This window comes from Puma concolor, chromosome D2 (genome assembly GCF_028749965.1).
Source record: "Puma concolor isolate L17-30 chromosome D2, mPumCon1.1.hap2, whole genome shotgun sequence".
Classification (NCBI taxonomy): Eukaryota; Metazoa; Chordata; class Mammalia; order Carnivora; family Felidae; genus Puma; species Puma concolor.
In genome coordinates, this window is record NC_141677.1 from 60,561,707 (window position 1) to 60,580,793 (window position 19,087).

Genomic DNA, 19,087 nt, shown 5'->3' on the forward strand with positions numbered 1-19,087 from the left:
GGCCTAAGAATCAGCCTCCAAGGGTTAGGACTGGATAATCACATGGCCTCTAATACTAACCATCCTGAAGGGTTGTATGTTCCCCTTCTGGTTTTAGGATAATGAAAAATGGGGTTAGACTTAAAATATACACATATTTTGAAGATCTCAAGTGTAACTTTGGGCAATTTTATTAACCTCAGTTTTCTAATCTAAACATTTACACGGATGTAAAGTGACTGTCCTAATGCCAGGTTCACAGCAGAGTCTAAGGTGCTAGCTCTCTCTAGTTCAATGGTTGCAGAAATAGGACATGGATGGGAGGGGCACCTGGGTGGCTCCGCCAATTAAGCATTCACTTTGGCTCAGGTTATGATCTCAGTTTGTGGGTTTGAGCCCCATATTGGGCTCTGTGTTGACAGCTTAGATCCTGAAGCCTGCCTTGGATTCTGTGTCTCCCTCTCTCTCTACCCCTCCCCACCACCCCCCCCACACACACAGTCTCTCTCTCAAAAATGAATAAATGTTAAAAAAAAAAAAAAAAAGAAAGAAAGAACTGGGACATCAGAGATTCCTCAGAAGCCAGTCTTGAAACCCCACACCTGGATTTGAGATCACTATTATCAGTCTGGATTACAGAGAAATAAAAGCCTATAAAATCCTTGAAGAATCAGGTTTCAAGGATGTCAACTGGGCGATTAATTAGGAGACTTAACAAAGTCACTGCCCCTCCTCCTATGCAACGAAGACAAGCAGCTCTTCTTTATCCCAAGCAAAAGCTTTGGCGTCAACTTCCCTTTTGGTGGGCTCCATCTGCCTGCGTGGGCTTGGAATCCCCTGAACCAGAGAGGAAGAACCACCTCCACTGGGGCAAGAGTCCAAAGCCTGGGATTGGAGTTGTTGGGGTAACTCTTCATGGCACTTGCACCTGGGCTGGGGCAGCATCCTTGACTTCTCGCGGGCACAGCCCGCCCAACGTTGTCGGTTTGTTGGTGAAGGGGTGCCACTGGCCCTGGATGCTAGGGCTGTCCGTGTGGAAGGGCTTACGGATGCGGATCACTTCCAAGCCCGACTGGTCCGCCAGTTTCTGCACCAGCGTCGCAATCTCCGCCACTGACTTGCAGTGGATGCTCTCCTCGCGCACAGCCCCGTTAACTGGCCGAAGGGAGGGGGTGGGGGGAGAGGAAGCGGATGGATCAGGGTAAGACGAAAGGAAGGCGAGCCGGCGGGGCACCCCCCCCAGATGCCGCCCTCCAGCCCTCGTCCGACCCCACTCACGGTACTCGGCCACCACTCTGGGCACACAGCACGGCCGCGAGTTCACGTATATTACGACCCCCGGGTTCCGTCGGGCGAAGTCTGCCACCTCCCTTTCCACGAACTCCCTGAGGAAGCCCAGAAGAGTAAGCACGGCGACCCCCGACCCTGGGCGACCTCTGCCCCGAGAGCACCCCGCGCCCTGCGCCCGGCTCACCTGGCGCCGCGGGACGAGGGCGCATCGCGACTGAGGCTAAAGCTGAGACGCTGCAGCTGCTGCACGTAGCGACCCAGACCGTTGTGGAGGACACTGGCCAGAAAGCGGCTCGGGGTCCCTCGCGCCGTCATGGCTACAGCGCCCAGGCAGCCCAGCCCAACCTCGCGGGACGGGGGCGGGACGAACGCCGGGACTTCCGGTTCCGGGAACACACGCGGCCGGGGAGTTTTGCTTCCGCGGTCATGGCCCGGGGCATGGGACAGTGACCCACGTTGCGGTCGAGAGGGGCGAGAGGAAGGTGGTGATGTGCGGCTACGGTCGCAAGCGGCACAGCTCTTGGCAGTAGAGTCGAGGGAGGACCCGGGCGCGGGGGCGAGGTGAGCGCGGGGACCGGCGGGAGCCGCCGGGTGGCGCTCTACTTGTGGTGAGTCCTCTTTGAAGGAAGGAGCGGCGAGGAGAGCCTCGAGTTGGGGGCTAGCGCCTTGAGGCCAGGAAGGGCTCAGGCGGCGGTAGAGATGAGGACGACCAGGAGATCCCCCGGAGGGGCGGGAGTGGTAAAGAGATGATCTAGACAAGGCACAGCGGTGAGGGGCAGTGTGGAGGGTCGTAGAGGTGAGGTGGCTGCACAGGGCCATGGAGACAGAGAGCCAGATAGAAGCCCACGGACGTGAAAGGGTCCTGTAGATGGCCATAGATGTGAAGTAGCAATGCGCAGGGGCTGAAGAGGATTCAGAGAGATGTTTATGAGGGAGCAGTTGGAAGAAAGAAACCACCTCCAGTGGGCTCTGTAGAGTGCTGCGCCGAGGATCCCTGGGGTCTGACCTAGCGAAGGCCCCCCGAACAAGGCACGGAAGGCATTTCAAGTAGTGACTTCCTCGGTTTGACTAGGAATGTGGGTACTCCTTCGAGGTGGGTACCCCCTCCGTATCCTGCTGCCGCTGCGTGGGGAGTGGATGGGTCGCAGGGGCCTGCCCAGAAGCCTGGCCCCAGGCCCTCCTCGAAGACGGTACAGGAAGGAGGCTCTCCCAGCCTTGGAGGTACCAGTGTTGCCTGTAACTGCAACTGAAATCCGCCAATATTTGCGGGCACGTGGGATCCCCTTCCAAGATGGCCACAGCTGCCTGCGGGCACCCAGCCCCTTTGTAAAGGCCTTGCCGCTCAAGGACCAGAATGGTGCTACTGCTTCCTTCAGCCTCTTCATTGACAAGACCACAGGCCGCTTTCTCTGCATGACCAGTCTAGCAGAGGGGAGCTGGGAAGACTTCCAGGCCAGTGTGGAGGGACGAGGAGATGGGGCCAGAGAGGGAGTCCTGCTCAGTGAGGCCCCAGAAGTGGAGGACAGTGAGGAGGTCCGGAGGATCTGGGACCGAGCTGTACCTCTCTGGGAGCTGCCTGAGCCGGAGGAGGCCCAGCTGGCTCGTGTGATGTTTGGCCTTACCAGAGTGACAGATGACACGCTCAGGCGTTTCAATGTGCGGTATTTGCGGCCGGCTCGCAGCCTTGTCTTCCCTTGGCTCTCCCCTGGAGGTCTGGGATTACGAGGCTTGAAGCTACTAGGCGCTGAAGGCCAGGGAGATGGAGTGCACTACAAGGAAACCACAATTCCCCGGCCTGGGGTCTACCGTAATCTGTTTGGATTACCACTGATCAGTCGTCGAGATGTTGAGGTGGTACTGACGAGTCGTGAGCTGGACAGCCTGGCCTTGAACCAATCCACAGGGCTGCCCACCCTTGCCCTACCCCGAGGAACAGCCTGCTTACCCCCTGCCTTGCTCCCTTACCTCGAACAGTTTCGACGTATTGTGCTCTGGCTAGGAGATGACCTTCGGTCCTGGGAAGCTGCCAAGTTGTTTGCCCGAAAACTGAATCCCAAGCGATGCTCCTTGGTGCGGCCTGGAGACCGGCAGCCCCGGCCCCTGGAGGCCCTGAACCGAGGCTTAAGTCTTTCTCGTATTCTGCGTACCGCCCTGCCCGCCTGGCACAAGTCGATCGTGTCTTTCCGGCAGCTTCGGGAGGAGGTGCTAGGAGAATTGTCAAATGTGGAGCAGGCAGCTGGCATCCGCTGGAACCGCTTCCCAGACCTCAATCGTCTTTTGAAGGGACATCGGAAGGGCGAGCTGACAGTCTTCACAGGTGAGCCTTGGGAAATCACTTCTTGGGGTAAGAGGCAGAGGATCAGGTGATGAAACGCATGTGGGTTTGGGCCATGGCAAATGTTAAAGAGGAGGCTTCTCCCAACTTTGAAACCCTTGCTCCGGGTCTTAATTTTAAGGGTAGAACTTTCCTCCCTTACCCAGGTCTGTATTCAACCCCCTGCAGGGCCAACAGGCAGTGGGAAGACCACATTCATCAGTGAGTATGCCCTGGATTTGTGTACCCAGGGGGTAAACACGCTATGGGGTAGCTTTGAGATCAGCAACGTGAGACTCGCCCGGGTCATGCTGACACAGTTCGCTGTGGGGCGGCTAGAAGAGCAACTGGACAAATACGATGAGTGGGCCGACCGCTTTGAGGACCTGCCTCTCTATTTCATGACTTTCCATGGGCAGCAGAGCATCAGGTGAGATTCCAAGGCCGAGGGTTTTCAGAGAATGGGAATGCAGGAGAACAGATCCCCAACAGAATTTTCAGGAATGCTGGCTTTTCTGCTGGGATGGTCTAGAGACTGCTTGTAATTGACTCTTGAATTCCTTGCTTCTTCCTCTTCCCAGGACTGTGATAGACACAATGCAACATGCAGTATACGTGTACGACATTTGTCATGTGGTCATCGACAATCTGCAGTTCATGATGGGGCACGAGCCACTGTCCACAGACAGGTGACACCCTCTTGTGTAACTGGAATGCACTTGAACACGCGTGTCTTCGTAGGCAGCTGGCCCTTAGGCACACGCTGTGTTCTTGATTTCTGACCTGTGTGCCGGTACACACCACCCTGTGTGTATTTCTGCCTTCACAGACGTGTGGGTTGTGGCAGTGGGAAGTATGGAGAGGAACCTAAGTGTGAGTTTGGGTAGAGTGAAGTAGTGTGGGTCTGTGGCCTGGGGAGATGCGAATGAATCAAGAGTGTGTGTATGCTCTTGTGCTTCTGCCTGTGTCCGATAACCTCTTCATTTTGTTGGGGTGGGGGCAGGATTGCAGCTCAAGACTACATCGTCGGGGCCTTTCGAAAGTTTGCAACAGACAATAGCTGCCACGTGACACTGGTCATTCACCCCCGGAAGGAGGATGACGATAAGGAACTGCAGACAGCGTCCATTTTTGGCTCAGCCAAAGTGAGTGGCTTTTAGAGGAGCCCAAGCTTAGGAGGGTAGAGGGGGCAGGTGTGACCAGGGATGGCCCTCACTCAGCCTTAAATCATCTTGACTGCCCACTTAGAAGAGGCAGGAGACAGCTGTCGCTGCCTTGGGGCCATGACATGAGGAATACGTGTGCTGGGAATATAAAGGCTGATGATAGTTGGTCCTTTGCCCTCCTTGTCCTCTAAGAGCTCACATCATCCAGTGGGGAAAATAGCAAGACCGTGATTATAACTCAGTATGATAAGAGCTACAGTAGGCAACACAGGCATTGGGGGAGCCGCGAAACATCTGAGTCAGCCTGGGACATCTGGGGAGACTTCTTCACCCATTTGGGGAGAGGAGGTGTCAACAAAGGTTAGGTTGAGTTTTGGCAGACAGTAAGTGCTAAATAATTGAATAAATGGGAGGGCCTCCTGGGCAGCGGGACCAGCCCAGTCCTGGAGCTTCCAGGGGTACACTGAGTGCCTGTTACATGGCAGGCCGGCTGGGCACAGGGCATACAGGGTGGGGAGCACAAACTGTGCCACAATGGAACAGACATGGAGCTAGGGAAGAGAGTAACACAGAAGTGGGAAGATGATGGTTCGTTCTTTGTTCATGGGGATCAAGAATGGTCTCTGATAAAGTGTGACATTCTTTTTTTTAAATTTTTTTTTTTTTTTTTTTAGCGTTTTATTTTTGAGACAGGGAGAGACAGAGCATGAACAGGGGAGGGGCAGAGAGAGAGGGAGACACAGAATCTGAAACAGGCTCCAGGCTCTGAGCTGTCAGCACAGAGCCCGACGCGGGGCTCGAACTCACGGACCGCGAAATCATGACCTGAGCCGAAGTCAGCCGCTTAACCGACTGAGCCACCCAGGCGCCCTAAAGTATGACATTCTGATAGAGACCTGAGTGATAAGAAGCAGGGGTTGAGTGGGGTGGTGGGCTGTGGAAAAGTGTTACAATCAGAGGGAATGGCATGTACAGAATCTACGGCAGCAGTGAGTAGTCAAGGAACTGAAGGATTCAGGTGGCCCCAGGTTGTGGTCAGTAGTCCATGGCTTTGCCATTCTTCCCCGGACCCTCGACCTTCCTTTTTACTTCTCATATGTCTTCTTCTCACTGCTCCTTCCTCCTTTTGCCCCCATCCCCCAGGCAAGCCAGGAAGCGGACAACGTTCTGATCCTACAGGACAGGAAATTGGTAACTGGTCCAGGGAAACGGTATCTGCAGGTGTCCAAGAACCGCTTTGATGGAGACGTAGGTGTCTTCCCACTTGAATTCAACAAGAGCTCTCTTACCTTCTCCATACCACCAAAGAGCAAGGCTCGGCTCAAGAAGGTCAAGGATGACAATGGGCTAGCGACCAAAAAGCCCTCTTCTGGCAAAAAGGGGGCTGTGCCCCAGAACTCTGAGACTTGCTTGGATCAGGCCCACCAGCCCTGCCAGCCAGACCCCTCCAAGCCCTCCAGGTGAAGGCCGTTCAGAGCCGGACACTGAAATGAGCCTGGCCGGACAGGCAGGGGCATAGACTTTTTTAGCCCTCTGCCAAGACTACCTCTGTCCTGTGGGCCTAAGCTAGGGGTCCTCCACAGAGGGTCCTAACCTAGGGCAGAGTTCCATAGTGAGAGACTTGAGAACTTCCTGTGTGCCAGGCTTCGTTCTAGGTCCTGGGAATACAGCACTGACAAGACAGATGAGCTCCCTGCCTCCCTAGAACCTGCAGTCTGATAAGCAAGACAAGAGAAATAATGAACAAACACAAAACGTATTTTTAGACAGTGAGATACACCATGAAGAAAAGAAAACAGGGCAATACGTACAGCCTAGTGTAGATTAAGGTCGGAACAGATATCTCTAAGCAGAGGACATCGGAGATGGGGCTTAAAGGACTAGGATTGAGCCGTGTGAACATCTGGAGAAAGAGGGATCCAAGCAGAGCGGAAATGAGATACAGAGGCCCTGAGGTGGGAATGAGCAAATTGAGTTCAAAGCAGTGGGTTCAGGCCCCCTGAACGTAGAAGGGAATAGAGGACTTCTTGCCAAACTCATACCTAGGCTTGTGGAGCCAACGGGTGACATGGTGGGTACCGGACTCCTCTGTTGCCCATTCTGGACCCTGCCATGAGGTGGCACTTCCTACCATTGATTGGATCCTAGGTGCTTGACCCTGTAGTATCAGGGCCCCAAAGGTGGAAGCTGGCCAGAGAGCCATGGAAGGAAGCGGAGCCCAGAGTGCCTGCCACATGGACACAGATTCCATATTCTGTCACCTCACACCACTGGGGTGGATAGTCATGACTTTTTGTAGAGCCTTTTCTAGTTTTACTGAAAACAGTTTTTCCATTGCCTTGGTTTCTGTGTTTTTTCTTATTTGTCCACCAGGTGTCTCCCCAGTCTAGAACTGGATTTTCCTCTTGCTTTCAATAGGGAATCTTAGCTGTGCACTCCCAAGGAAACGGGCATTAAAGGGCCTTCACCCACACGACCCCTTATACCTCTTCTTGGCTTAGGGATGACAGAATGGTGTCTCTTTATCCTTATCTTCCCTGAAGATCTCCATGTGATTCCTGGCACAGGTGTGGGTCACTGGGCCACATGTCTAGGCCCTGCCTGACCAGCTGTCCCTCAGTGACACGAGCCACTCGCTGACCTGAGTGTGGGTTCCGCATGCTGCCGTCTTATTGGACTCCCCATCCATTTTCCTCATCCTTGTACACTCAGTGTTTGTCTTATGTCAGTATGTGTCAGAACTCCTAGGATTCTTTAAAAATGAAGAATCTAGGGCCTACTCCCCTCCCCCCCCCCCCCCAACACACACACACAGATGTTTCTGATTCTAGAGGTTTGAGAAAAGTTACAGGATTTCTTGTCTTTAACAAGTACTGAAGGGGATTGTCATGTAAGAGACTTGTGAAAAATAGTTCTAAATGATGGCACTTTTCCATCTCACTTCCTCTGATACCCTTAAGCCCTATTTTCCCTTTAGATTTGCATGCAAGAATGGTCAGAATGCCAGGTGTCCTGAGGGAGCTGGGGAGAAGCCTTTTGTAAGGGTAGGCGGAGGTTTCCTGCTCCCTCCAGGCAGGGCTGCCTTATCAGGTTCCCCCAGTCCACCTAAGCGGGCTTCTGGGGCCCTGTGGAAGGCTCTGGGCTCTCTGGTCTGTTGGGTGTGAGAACTATGGCTACAGCGGACTCCTGAAATAGACCCTGGAACAAAGCTGTTCTCTGGGGAAGAACCTGTGGGGGAGGGAGGGGGTAGTTCCTCCAGGGCCTCCCTTCTTGGGGGTCTCCCAGACTGGCTGGAGCCAGGCCTCCTAATCCCGCAGTAATCATTCCCAGCCGCTGGCTGGTCTAGGCCTCATCCAGGGTCTATAACAGCGTCAGCCATGCCTTCCAGATGCACACCACCAGGTCAGTCCTACCTCTAAGGATGTGGGTTCTACATCCCACATTCTGATCTACTGGGAACTCCCGGTGAGTTCTCAGGAAATCTCTGAGGTCCCTGTGAATTGGTGATAGAGGGACAGACACACACTTGCCTGTTTGTCTTGACCCACTCTCCTAGCAGACTCCCTGCCCGGCACAATCGAGAATAATGATGGGGGGCAGGGGAAGCTAATGCTCCCCCAGCCCTCCCCCTACACAAACACATTCCATTGCACCCCTGTCTTAAACTCCTCACATCAAGATTAGCCCAAAGTATGTTCAAGAGTCCCAGGAGCCTAGAAAGCAGTGGGGGAATCCCTGGGAGCCACTGTCCCTGTACCCAACCAGAGCAGATTAAGTCAAATTACCCTGGTTCTGCCTATGTCCAATTGGGTATTAAGAATCTCCTTGAGCATTCAGGAAGGGCCTGGCCAAGCAGAGTCCAGCTGGATCTGCAGCTCTCTCAGATTCCGGGTCACATTTGTCTGTGAGGGGGGCAGCTTCAGTCCTCCAGCAGCTTCGTTACTGCAGATGGGTTTGAGAAGGGACTAAATTCACTGCACTCCCGCTGCCCAAGTATTCAGGCTGCGAGTGTGGCCCAGATACCTATAGACCTCGCAGTCTGTGCCTTCCCACAGGCCGCCTCTGGTGCCATGGAGGGAGGGAGCCCTAGGTGCCTCCCTGCAATACAAGGCAACTTCCTGTTTGTGCCTGTGGGTGGAACTTTATGAGTCTAAGGGAAGCCTGGCCCCTGCTCTGTGGGGGGCCAGAACTGGCGAGCACACTCACCTGGGCAGACACCTACTCCAGGGGAGGGGGAAGGTAGTTGTGCTAGGGCAGCTCTGACCCGAGGGTGGGGCGGGGTCTGTTTTGGTGAAACCTGAGCCTTCTTTGTCTGCTTCCTAGGGGTTTTCCCGGTGCCTAGGGAAGGAGCCGAGAGTGGACTCGGTTTGGCTCCCCACAGGGCCGGGCAGGTGGCAGTAAAGCCCTATCGCCAACTTGGTTAGGGCCCCCAGGTAGTTTAGCTCTCGATCACGTGCTGCTCGGCCCTTTCCCAGGTCGAAAGCCAAATCCAGAAGGCTGTGAAGTCGGAGGCCAGCGGAGCAGCCTCAGGCCACCGTTGAGCTACTGCTGGGCTGGATACCGGGTCGGCTGCTGAGGGGGTGCTGGGCAGACCACTCCCCTCCTGGGCCGGGGGCGCGGCCTCAGCCGCCCCGCCCCGCCCCGCTCCACCAGGCCCGGCCAGGCGGGCGCCCGGAGTCCGGAGCCCGGAGCTGGCTGGGAGCCGGCGGATCTGCGGCGAGGAGGTGCCCGCGCTGGAGCAGGAGCTGGGCGGGAGCTGGAGCGGCGGCGCAGGTGGCGCTGGGTGAGTGGTGGGGACACGGAGGTATCGGAACTCCAGCCTTCCACACATCCCGGCTCCGGAGCGAACTTTCCCGATCTGGGGAAGCCGGGGACTGGAGTGAGAAAGGGGTCCCCACTCTGGGCGACGGGGGCGGGGCGCAGGCGAGGAGTCTGAACAGGGAACCGACACAAACTCACACCAGCGGGCACACACACGCGCGCACACAGACCCACGCACTTGGGACACACGAACACACGTGCATTCAGGAAAGGACGCGCCCCATAGATTACCCCTGCAGTCCCTGGAGCAGCGCCACTGGCCCGCACGGACCCCCAGCGGACAGAGCGCTCTGCTGTCGCGCACTTGACGGGGGTTGGAGATAAAGGGCTGCCCTGTGACCGCCGACGGGGACGGGCCGGGTGGGACACCTCCCGAGGTTCCTGCTTCCTGGCCGCCCACAGGTGAAGACTTAGACGTAAACAGGCGCCCAGCACGTGATCGCTTCGCAGACAAGTGGGCTGTGCTCCCCCACCCGCGCATCAGGGCGAGGACCTCCCTCCCCAGTCCTGGGCGAGTCTGCAAGGTCTCCAGCCGAGCAGTATTCCATTCTCCTTCCAGAGAAGTGTTAAACCTTCCCACAGAAGTGGGAACAGAACGCCCCCTGGAGTCCGGGTAGCGCAGGACTGGAGACTTGCACTGGGTGGGGTGACCTGGGCTCCTCTCCTTCCTTCACCCGAACATGTTCCTGGTGCCCTCATCCCTGAAGGTATCGAAGAAGGGAGTTATTTTTGATGGCAGTGTACAGCAGCCCCTGCCCCATACCTCCAGTCCAGGGAGCAGCTGCCTGAGCCTTAGTGGGTCCCCTTCCTACCACTCCCCTCCTTGCACAACTGGGAGCTCTTCCCCCCAATGTAGGAGCAGAAAGCCCACTCCTGCGAGGGTGGGAGCCCTTTCCCGGACAATGCATGAGGGTAAATGTCCCTAAATACAAGAGTGGGCCTATCTCCCTCCCCTAGAAGGGAGGATGAGCCCCCTCCCTCAGGGAATGAGGGAGTGGGCAGCGGCCTTCTGCCTCCCTCACCGCCCCACCCTCCACCCCTACACACATGCTGAGCCCAGCTGCTGCCTGAGCTTCTGGGCTGGCTGCCAGAAAGGGGAGGAGGCTCCTGGTGCCCCAAGAGGCTGGGATCAGGGCAAGGCCAGGGGAGGGGGTCTCTACTGGGGGGGGGGGGGGGGGGCTCAGTCTGTTCTTGTAAGGCTCAGGGTCTGGGATGAGCCTGAGGGTAGTTGGGTTATGTCTCCCTTTCCAGGGAAAAAGAAAGAAAAACAACCCTTTCCATAGAGCTAAAAATAGAGCTGAGAGCTGGCCAGGGCTGTGGCCTGGAAGGGGGGGATGCTCCTTCCTGGGGCAGAGGAGCTCTGGCAGGCCTTGGCCTTGGGGGTGGGGTTGCAAGTAGGGGGTGGGAAGCTGTTCTTGCCCAGGGGTGTGGGCATCAGCTGACCTGACTGGGGCACAGAGACCCTTCGGGGAAAGTCTGTGTGGTAGAATGTTTGTGAAACTCACTGTTTATGAAAGTTGTCTGACTGTGAATGAGACCACCAATGTGTGAAAGATGCTTAGGAGAGGAAGCCTATTTAAGATCGTGAGTCGGTAGTAAGGACTTTGAGTTGTTGTGAAAGACTGTGCACAACAAGGTTTGTGACACGGAGTATGTCTGTGTGTGCGGTGGCCTGAAAGATTATGGAAAGGAGCGTGGAACCACGTGACGGATGAGACTGTGTGATTGTGGCTGCGTGGGACTGCATGTGGGAAAGGTCGTGTGGGTGTTATGAAGACTGTGGTGTTTGCCAGAAGGTGAGAATATCTGCGACCCTGAGAAGGCAGAGGAATGTTGTCAGCTGTGAGGCTGGTGTAGGTTTGGACCGGCTCACCCCCGTGATTGTTGGGGGATCAGGGACTGCGCCTCTCTCCCAGCAATGACCTCCTTCTTAAATGATTCTGAGAGGAGGTTGGGGAGCAGAGAGCCGCGCCTGAGACAGGCCTGGGCTCGCGCAGGAGAGGGTACAGGGCCGGGGAGTCGTGTAGAGGCCCCCAAGGTGGAGGGCGAGGGGGTGACTGAGTGTATTCACCGAATGCGCCGCCAGGTGGCGCCGCCTCCGCAAGTCCAAATATTCCTCCACCAACCGCTGGGGGTGGGGGGGCAGGCCCGGCGCGAGCCTCGGCCCCCGACTCATCCTGGGGCGCAGGGTCCCGGTAGCAGGGGTTGGGGCGGGGGAGGGGCAGCCGACCCTTGGCGTCTCGCTCTGGACTCCGAAGCCCGAGAGTGTGTCTTGCGGGGGAGGCTTCGACCGAAGAAGCGGAGGGGGAAGGGCGGCCGCCTTGGCGCCCGGCCCTTTGTGCTCGAACAATGACCAGCTGCCGCTGGCCCCGGGGCCCGGGTAGGGGTAGAGGGTGACCCGCGGCCGCGGCCGAGTCCTAAGCCGACCGGCTCTCGGAGCGGGGGCGCGGGGGGACGGGGATCCTGGGTCCCCCGGCGCAGCCCCCGCGTGCGCCTGGTCGGCCTCGCGTGACGCGGGGTGCCTGCGCGTGTCCGCGCCCGGGGCGGGGACGCCCCTCCGACCCCTCCCCCGCGCTGCGCCGCCCACTCGGGCCGGACGGGGGCCGGCCGGGCTAGGGGCGCCGCGGAGGCGGGGCCGGGCCGGGCCGGGCGGCTCCGGGTGGCCGCGCGCGGGCTGGAGCCGGGCGGCGCGCCTGTGGAGCGCTGGGGGCGGCCCGGGGCTGAGCATGGAGCGGCGCGGCGGAGGTGAGGGGGAGGGGGGGCCGGGCTGGGAGGCGGCCCGGGGGCGCCCCCAACTTGTGCGCGGCGGTGGGCGGGTGGGGAGGAGGCGTCCCCCAGCCGCCCGCACTTAATAGAGGCGGGGAGGGGGGGGTCTCGGGGGGGCCCTGGAGGGTGGGTTGGGGGCTCCCGGCTTCCTATCGCGGAATGAGAACTCGTGATCCCAGACTCGATCCCGCTTGACTAGTCCTTGGAGTTTGGTGGGGGGAGACTTTCCCCAACTCTTCAGCCCCCAGAACAGGTCTGCGGGAGTTGGGCTTAGCCAGACCTGCCCGGGGCCCTGGCCGAAGCCAGCACCCAGCTGCCCCCGGCCCACGAAGGGGGTGTGCGTGCGCTGTGCCAGAGTGATTACTCAAGGAGTGGTGGGAGAGCCAGGGGTTCCCTTTCCCACAGACACAACGCGTTTCTCAAAATGGAGCCTCCACTTGCCCCTCCTCTCTCGGGCTCCCGCTCTTGGAGCCCGGCTGGCTGGGCCTGGCTTTCCAGAGGCCTGGCTCTGGCTCCTTGGGCGTCTGGCTCTCGGGGCCCAGCTTTCATGTCTCTTCTGGGTTTAGGGGCCCCTGGCTCTGTGGGGTTCAGGTCCCTGGGCTCACTGGTTCAGCCTGTCTCCCTGTCTGCCTGACCCTGGGGTCTCTCTTGAGTCTTTGTCTCTGGTCGTTTGGGCCCCTGTCTTTCTCTGAGTCCGCCTGTCTCCTCCCCTTACTTCTCACTTTCTCAGTGCTCACTGAAGTGGGCAAATGCAGACAGAGGTGCCAGCCTCCACTGCCCCCTAAGAAGCCCCTAACCCCACAGCTTTCTCCATGCCCCGGAGTGGTGGGGGAGAGGGCAGAGAGGCGGTGCCCCGGCTGCCTGGCTCGGGGCTGGCACTTGCCGATGGGCTCAGCGCACCCCCACCCCACCCCCCACCCCCGCTTCCAGGCTCAGTCTGGATACCTTCCCGGTTCTCATGGTCTCCTGACTTGAGTGGGGAGTGGAGGGGGAGCCTCGTGCAATACAAGCAAGAAAGAAGGGGAACGGACCGGCAAAGGAGTCAGATAATGTGTCTGTCCTTTCCCCACACTCGAATGAGTGACAGAAACCAGGCTCCTGCTCACCTAGGTGGCCTGCTTGCCACCCAGGCTCCCAGCCACTCTCACACATGCTCTGTGCACACACTGCTCGGCACCCGCTTGTGCACACTCACTTCCCTGTTCGTATGCAGTTTCCACGTAAACTCACGTACATGTGAATGGACATCTATCCAAAGATGTTCTCTTCTCTCAGTCACGTTCATACAGCACAAATTTACTTACTACATATGCAGTTACCACTTTTACGTATTTCCTAAGAGTGATCCGGAGGCACGCACATACTCGTGCACATGTGAACTCACACATACGAATATATGAATGTACTCATACCTCTAGTCAAACATACATACACTCAGATGCACTCGCGTTTTCACACATTTTCACATACACGCGAAGTAAGTTCATTTCCATGCGCCTGTGCACAGCCCGACACACACCGATGAGTACAAACGCACACTCCTGTTCCGACTCGATTCTGTCCGCTTCTTGGCCCCCGCTCTGCATGATGATTTCAGCAGATGCCTGAGTCCTGGTCTTCGGCCTCAGGACTGGGGAGGGAGTTCCGGGCGGAGACTTGCTGTCGGCTTCCAGGAAGGAGCAGAGCCTGGGGAGGTGGAGCCCTCTTCCCTGGGTTCCAGGGAAATGAGATCTTAGTGCAGCTGCCAAAGGTGATGGTGGCGCTTCTACCCTCATCCCCTCCGGGTTACTCTGGGGAATGTCTAAAGCCGCATGGTTTCTTAGAGGTTGGTGGCATGCCTGTGTAGGCTCCTTTAGGCCTGATTGATTGGGTATGGTGAGGCCAGGAATTGTCATGGAAACACGCATGAGCCTGTATCCACCTCTGGAAGGCGGGAGACCCCAGAGGGCACCTGTGGGCTCCCTAAAAGCTCTGGGTTTCTTGTTTGGTCAGCTCCACCCTTGCTGCCTCTCTGTCTGGGAGAAACTGAGGCCCAGCTGGGGGAGGCTGGGCACTGCCTGGCCTTGGCTCTTTATTCCCTAATTGCCATCTGAGTTGCTGCTGACTCTGTCCCTGAGGTTGCCTGTGCCCAAACTGCCCTCTAATGAGGCCACCTGTCCTAGGGGACCAGGGGCCTCCTAAACTTGAGTCCTAGCCTCCATGAGGGATGCAGGTTTAGGCTGGGGCCTGGGCCTCTGCTGTTAAGGGCCCTGCGTAACCACCAGGCCTCACGTCCCATCATCATCTTTGCTTGTAGAGTCAGTCCTTAGCCCTGTTCAGACCAGAGTTGGGCAGTGGCCTGGGTCCCAGGAAGAAGTCAGGTTCATGCTAGTGCTTGGAGGGGGAAGTTGCGGGCAATCAGGGGGCTGTTTGTCCTGGGACGCGGGGTCAGGAGAGGGACTCAGGGACTCGGATAGGGAGGGACCTCAAGGTGAAGGGACTCTTACACCCCTGCCCTGCTCACAGGTTCCCCTGGAGGCCCTTGGCCAGGCCTGAGCCCCTGTCGCCATGGCCATTGTGCAGACTCTGCCAGTGCCACTGGAGCCCACTCCTGAGGCCACCACTGCCCCACAACCTCCAGCCATGGGCAGCGTGAGCAGCCTCATCTCAGGCCGGCCCTGCCCTGGGGGGCCAGCTCCTCCCCGCCACCACGGACCCTCTGGGCCCACCTTCTTCCGCCAGCAGGATGGCCTGCTACGGGGTGGCTATGAGGCACAGGAGCCACTGTGCCCAGCTGTGCCCCCTAGGAAGGCCGTCCCTGGTACCAGCTTCACCTACATCAACGAGGACTTCCGGACAGAGTCACCCCCCAGCCCGAGCAGTGACCTTGAGGATGCCCGAGAGCAGCGGGCACGCAATGCCCATCTCCGCGGCCCCCCACCCAAGCTCATCCCTGTCTCTGGAAAGCTGGAGAAGGTGAGGACCAGCCCTTCCTTTGGGGCCTGGGTGGAATCAGGAGCCCCTGAGGAAGCCGGAATTTGAGGGTCGATTCAGAGGAAAGAATGTGGGCTCCCGATTCACCAGACCTGGGTTCTAATCCCAGCTCTGCCTCCTTCTAGCCGCATGACCTTAGGAAAATCACTTAACCTTTCTGAGCCAAAGTTTCTGCATCTGTAAAATGGAGGTAATAGGTTAGCTCTCATGTGATCGTTGTGAGCATTCGCTCAAATAACGTACGTAAGGGTTTAGCCTAGTACCTGTCACATAACGTACTCAATAAATGTCAGCTGCTCAAATTACTGTTACTGCACAACAACTACATGTCTGACGTTGAACGAGGTCTTTGACTTTGCTGAGCCTCCGCTTCCTCGTCTGTAATATGGGGATACTGATGATATTTTACTTGTATGGCCGTTGTAATGATTAGAGATGAACCTTTTAAATTGCTTGATGTAGAGGACATCAGGAGGCCCTCAGCCGGTGGTAGCATTTATTATTAACATGTGGGGATCGGGACCCCAGATGGGAGGGCAGGGAGTATGATAAGGGCTTTGAAAGATTGGGCAGCTGATCCCCAGTGTCCCATGGCACCTCATTTCAGAACATGGAGAAAATCCTGATCCGCCCAACAGCCTTCAAGCCAGTGCTGCCCAAACCTCGAGGGGCACCATCCCTACCTAGCTTCCTGGGTCCTCGGGCCGCCGGACTGTCTGGGAGCCAGGGCAGCCTAACACAGCTGTTTGGGGGCCCTGCCTCGTCCTCCTCTTCCTCCTCCTCCTCGGCTGCTGACAAACCCCTGGCACTGAGTGGCTGGGCCAGTGGCTGCCCATCGGGGACACTGTCTGACTCCGGCCGAAATTCACTGTCCAGCCTGCCCACCTACAGCACCGGGGGTGCAGAGCCAGCCAACGGCTCCCCAGGCGGGCACCTGCCCTCCCACGGCCCCGGGCGGGGGGCACTGCCGGGTCCAGCCCGAGGGGCCCCTACTGGGCCCTCCCACTCGGACAGTGGTCGGTCTTCCTCCAGCAAGAGCACAGGCTCCCTGGGAGGCCGTGTGGCTGGGGGGCTCTTGGGCAGCGGTGCCCGGGCCTCCCCTGACAGCGGCTCCTGTGGGGAGCGCTCTCCGCCCCCGCCCCCACCCCCGCCACCCCCTTCGGATGAGGCCCTGCTGCACTGTGTCCTGGAAGGAAAGCTCCGAGACCGTGAGGCAGAGCTGCAGCAGCTGCGGGACAGTCTGGACGAGAGTGAGGTGACCATGTGTCAGGTGTGGTCAGCAGCGATAATGGGGGTGGCATGGCAGGACATCCAGAGGTGCTGGGGAGTCCGAGGAGCATTTCTGTTTGTGCTGGGTGGGGGGGGCGGTCCCCAGCCCAGCTGTCCGGCGTAACCTGCAGAGTGGTAAGGAATCGAAGCCAGCACCACCGTCTGCTGTCTTTCAGACTTGAGCAGGATACTTAATGGTACTGAGCCTCGGTTTCCTCATCTATAAATGGAGATATTTATCATGAGGATGAAGTAAGGCAAAGGCTGTAAAGTGCTTAGAATAAACGCCTGGCACCTAGAAACTCCTACGGAAGCGCTTGCTATTATGGATATTGTTTCTAGCGTCCTAAAAGTGGTTGTGATTATTGTCGCGATCATTATCCCGGGGCAGCGGAGCCTGCCGTCCCTGAGCCCAGCCACTGGGCCGCCAGAGCAGTCGGTGACCGGGGAGTTGTGGGCGGGCGGGGCTCGGGGTCCGGGGTGGGGGGGAGCCGCCAGGACCCAGGGCCGCCTTGTCGTCCCCAGGCTTACGAGGACCGGCAGCGGCACTGGCCGCGGGAGCGCGAGGCCCTGCGGGAGGACGGTGCGGCCCAGGCACAGCGGGCACAGCGGGCCCAACAGCTGCTGCAGCTGCAGGTATTCCAGCTGCAGCAGGAGAAGCGGCAGCTGCAGGACGACTTTGCACAGCTGCTGCAGGAACGGGAGCAGCTGGAGCGGCGCTGCGCCACCTTCGAGCGGGAGCAGCGGGAGCTCGGGCCGAGGCTCGAGGAGACCAAGTGGGAGGTGGGCCAGACCAGGAGGGGCAGGGAGCGGGGCCTGCTGGGAAAAGGAGTCCAGCCATACCCACCCCCTCTGGCCTGCTACTCCTAGAGGACCCCCCCACTCCCCCCTCTGTGAGATGAAGCTCCCCCTCTGACCTTCCTTTCTGCGTGGGGGTCTCCCTGTGCCACCCTCGTGGGGCTCCTCAGCAGTCGGGTTTAGCGCTCACACAGCCAGTGGTGTTCCCACCCGTTGCCTCCCGACCAGTTAAGAATAAGAACGTAGTGCTGCTGTGCGCCGGGCACCGTTCTATGTCATATGGGGGGGGATCTTCTAATCCTCATAACAGCCCTGCCAGCTGGGTGTTGTTAACATCCCCGTTTGAGGAAACTGAGGCCCAGAAAGGCTGGAGCCCAGAATTACAGCTAGTCCGTGGCAGGGCTGAGATTTGAACTCAGGCCATCTGGCTCTAGTGTCCATGCTGTTAACCAAGACACCGCGGTGCCTGCCTGTGGAAATGTGGGCACTGCCCTCAACCGCACCCACTCCTGCACGGCCTGCCCCCAGCCTGTCCCCAGGGCTCGGTGGTGCTTCACGATGGTTTAAAGACACCTGCTCTGAAGGAGAAAGATCTGGATCCGTATTTCCCTTCAGCCACTTACCAGCTGTATGGCTCTGGACATATCACTAAGCTTGCCTCAGTGTCCCCATCTGTGTTACGGGTGTCACGATCAGAGAGCCTCTCCCCACATACCCTGCGTGATCTCAGGGCCTGACCCCCCGGGAGAACTCTTCTCACCATCCTTCTCCATTCCTCCCCCCTCAACAGGTGTGCCAGAAGTCAGGCGAGATCTCCCTGCTGAAGCAGCAACTGAAGGAGTCTCAGGCGGAGCTGGTGCAGAAGGGCAGCGAGCTGGTGGCGCTGCGGGTGGCGCTGCGAGAAACCCGAGCCGCACTACGGGTCAGTGAGGGCCGGGCGCGGGGCCTGCAGGAGGCGGCCCGGGCTCGGGAGCTGGAGCTGGAGGCCTGTTCCCAGGAGCTGCAGCGGCACCGCCAGGAGGCCGAGCGGCTGCGAGAGAAAGCCGGCCAGTTGGACACCGAGGCCGCCGGACTCCGGGAACCCCCCGCGCCACCTGCCACCGCCGACCCCTTCCTCCTGGCGGAGAGCGATGAGGCCAAGGTGCAGCGGGCAGCGGCCGGGGTCGGGGGCAGCCTGCGGGCCCAGGTGGAGAGGCTACGGGCAGAGCTGCAGCGGGAGCGGCGGCGGGGCGAGGAGCAGCGGGACAGCTTCGAGGGCGAGCGGCTGGCCTGGCAGGCGGAGAAGGAGCAGGTGATCCGCTACCAGAAGCAGCTGCAGCACAACTACATCCAGATGTACCGGCGCAACCGGCAGCTGGAGCAGGAGCTGCAGCAGCTCAGCCTGGAGCTGGAGGCTCGGGAGCTCGCCGACCTGGGCCTGGCCGAGCCGGCCCCCTGCATCTGCCTGGAGGAGATCACCGCCACCGAAATCTAGGGCCCTCGGCGTCCCGGATCTGCGGGGAGCCTTGCCGAAGGGGGGGGGGGGCGGGAGCCTCAGGTCCACTGAGGGCCCCAGAGCCGCCCGTCCCCCCACCCCGGGGGTCCAGGCCTCTGGGCCTCTGCCAAGAACTTGGGGCTGCCCTGTGACTCGGATGAGCAAGATCAGACTCCTCGAAGGTCCCCGTGTTCACTGTCACCCAGAGGTTCCTGCTCACTCGACCCGTTTCACTCC

General features: G+C 58.7%; 3 protein-coding genes and 1 long non-coding RNA gene across 7 annotated transcripts; 2 read left to right on the forward strand and 2 right to left on the reverse strand.

Annotated features, from left to right (window-relative positions):
- Window positions 1–147: 147 nt before the first annotated feature.
- Window positions 148–1,633, reverse strand: MRPL43 (mitochondrial ribosomal protein L43). The gene is made up of 3 exons (XM_025917956.2): window positions 1,454–1,633; window positions 1,258–1,364; window positions 148–1,134 (listed from the first exon to the last, which is right to left on the reverse strand). Exons 1-3 carry the CDS (start codon window positions 1,582–1,584, stop codon window positions 893–895), a joined length of 480 nt encoding a protein of 159 aa, XP_025773741.2. The 5' UTR covers window positions 1,585–1,633; the 3' UTR covers window positions 148–892.
- A 10-nt stretch (window positions 1,634–1,643) lies between these two features.
- On the forward strand, window positions 1,644–7,087 carry TWNK (twinkle mtDNA helicase). The gene is made up of 5 exons (XM_025918342.2): window positions 1,644–3,586; window positions 3,773–4,013; window positions 4,165–4,272; window positions 4,587–4,728; window positions 5,893–7,087. The coding sequence occupies exons 1-5, from the start codon at window positions 2,344–2,346 to the stop codon at window positions 6,211–6,213; spliced, it is 2,055 nt and encodes a 684-aa protein (XP_025774127.2). The 5' UTR covers window positions 1,644–2,343; the 3' UTR covers window positions 6,214–7,087.
- A 1,452-nt stretch (window positions 7,088–8,539) lies between these two features.
- LOC147576119 (uncharacterized) lies at window positions 8,540–12,309 on the reverse strand. The gene is made up of 3 exons (XR_015241792.1): window positions 11,642–12,309; window positions 9,802–10,271; window positions 8,540–9,607 (listed from the first exon to the last, which is right to left on the reverse strand). It is a non-coding gene; the product is annotated as an uncharacterized LOC147576119 (long non-coding RNA).
- On the forward strand, window positions 9,102–19,051 carry LZTS2 (leucine zipper tumor suppressor 2). 4 transcript variants are annotated; one of them, XM_086680667.1, is made up of 6 exons: window positions 11,962–12,315; window positions 14,633–14,696; window positions 14,842–15,291; window positions 15,917–16,579; window positions 17,104–17,361; window positions 18,167–19,051. In XM_086680667.1, the coding sequence occupies exons 3-6, from the start codon at window positions 14,884–14,886 to the stop codon at window positions 18,848–18,850; spliced, it is 2,013 nt and encodes a 670-aa protein (XP_086536793.1). In that variant the 5' UTR covers window positions 11,962–12,315; window positions 14,633–14,696; window positions 14,842–14,883; the 3' UTR covers window positions 18,851–19,051. The 4 variants fall into 4 exon arrangements, with proteins under 4 accessions (XP_086536792.1, XP_086536794.1, XP_086536793.1 ...); XM_086680666.1 differs by lacking the exons at window positions 11,962–12,315; window positions 14,633–14,696 and adding an exon at window positions 9,102–9,532; XM_086680668.1 differs by lacking the exon at window positions 14,633–14,696 and having other exon boundaries at window positions 11,961–12,315; window positions 15,917–16,564.
- The last annotated feature ends 36 nt before the right edge of the window (window positions 19,052–19,087 follow it).

Excerpts from the sequence above, each read along its gene's own strand:
- MRPL43 (XM_025917956.2), bottom strand. The coding sequence starts at position 1,584 with ATGACGGCGCGAGGGACCCCGAGCCGCTTTCTGGCCAGTGTCCTCCAC. Across the intron at positions 1,365-1,453 it reads CCCTCGTCCCGCGGCGCCAG|GGAGTTCGTGGAAAGGGAGG; the intron begins GTGAGCCGGGCG and ends GGGCTTCCTCAG. Across the intron at positions 1,135-1,257 it reads CAGAGTGGTGGCCGAGTACC|TTAACGGGGCTGTGCGCGAG; the intron begins GTGAGTGGGGTC and ends CCCTTCGGCCAG.
- TWNK (XM_025918342.2), top strand. The coding sequence starts at position 2,344 with ATGTGGGTACTCCTTCGAGGTGGGTACCCCCTCCGTATCCTGCTGCCG. Across the intron at positions 4,014-4,164 it reads CATGGGCAGCAGAGCATCAG|GACTGTGATAGACACAATGC; the intron begins GTGAGATTCCAA and ends TCCTCTTCCCAG. Across the intron at positions 4,729-5,892 it reads CCATTTTTGGCTCAGCCAAA|GCAAGCCAGGAAGCGGACAA; the intron begins GTGAGTGGCTTT and ends CCCATCCCCCAG.
- LZTS2 (XM_086680666.1), top strand. The coding sequence starts at position 14,884 with ATGGCCATTGTGCAGACTCTGCCAGTGCCACTGGAGCCCACTCCTGAG. Across the intron at positions 16,580-17,103 it reads GTGAGGTGACCATGTGTCAG|GCTTACGAGGACCGGCAGCG; the intron begins GTGTGGTCAGCA and ends TGTCGTCCCCAG. Across the intron at positions 17,362-18,166 it reads TCGAGGAGACCAAGTGGGAG|GTGTGCCAGAAGTCAGGCGA; the intron begins GTGGGCCAGACC and ends CCCCCTCAACAG.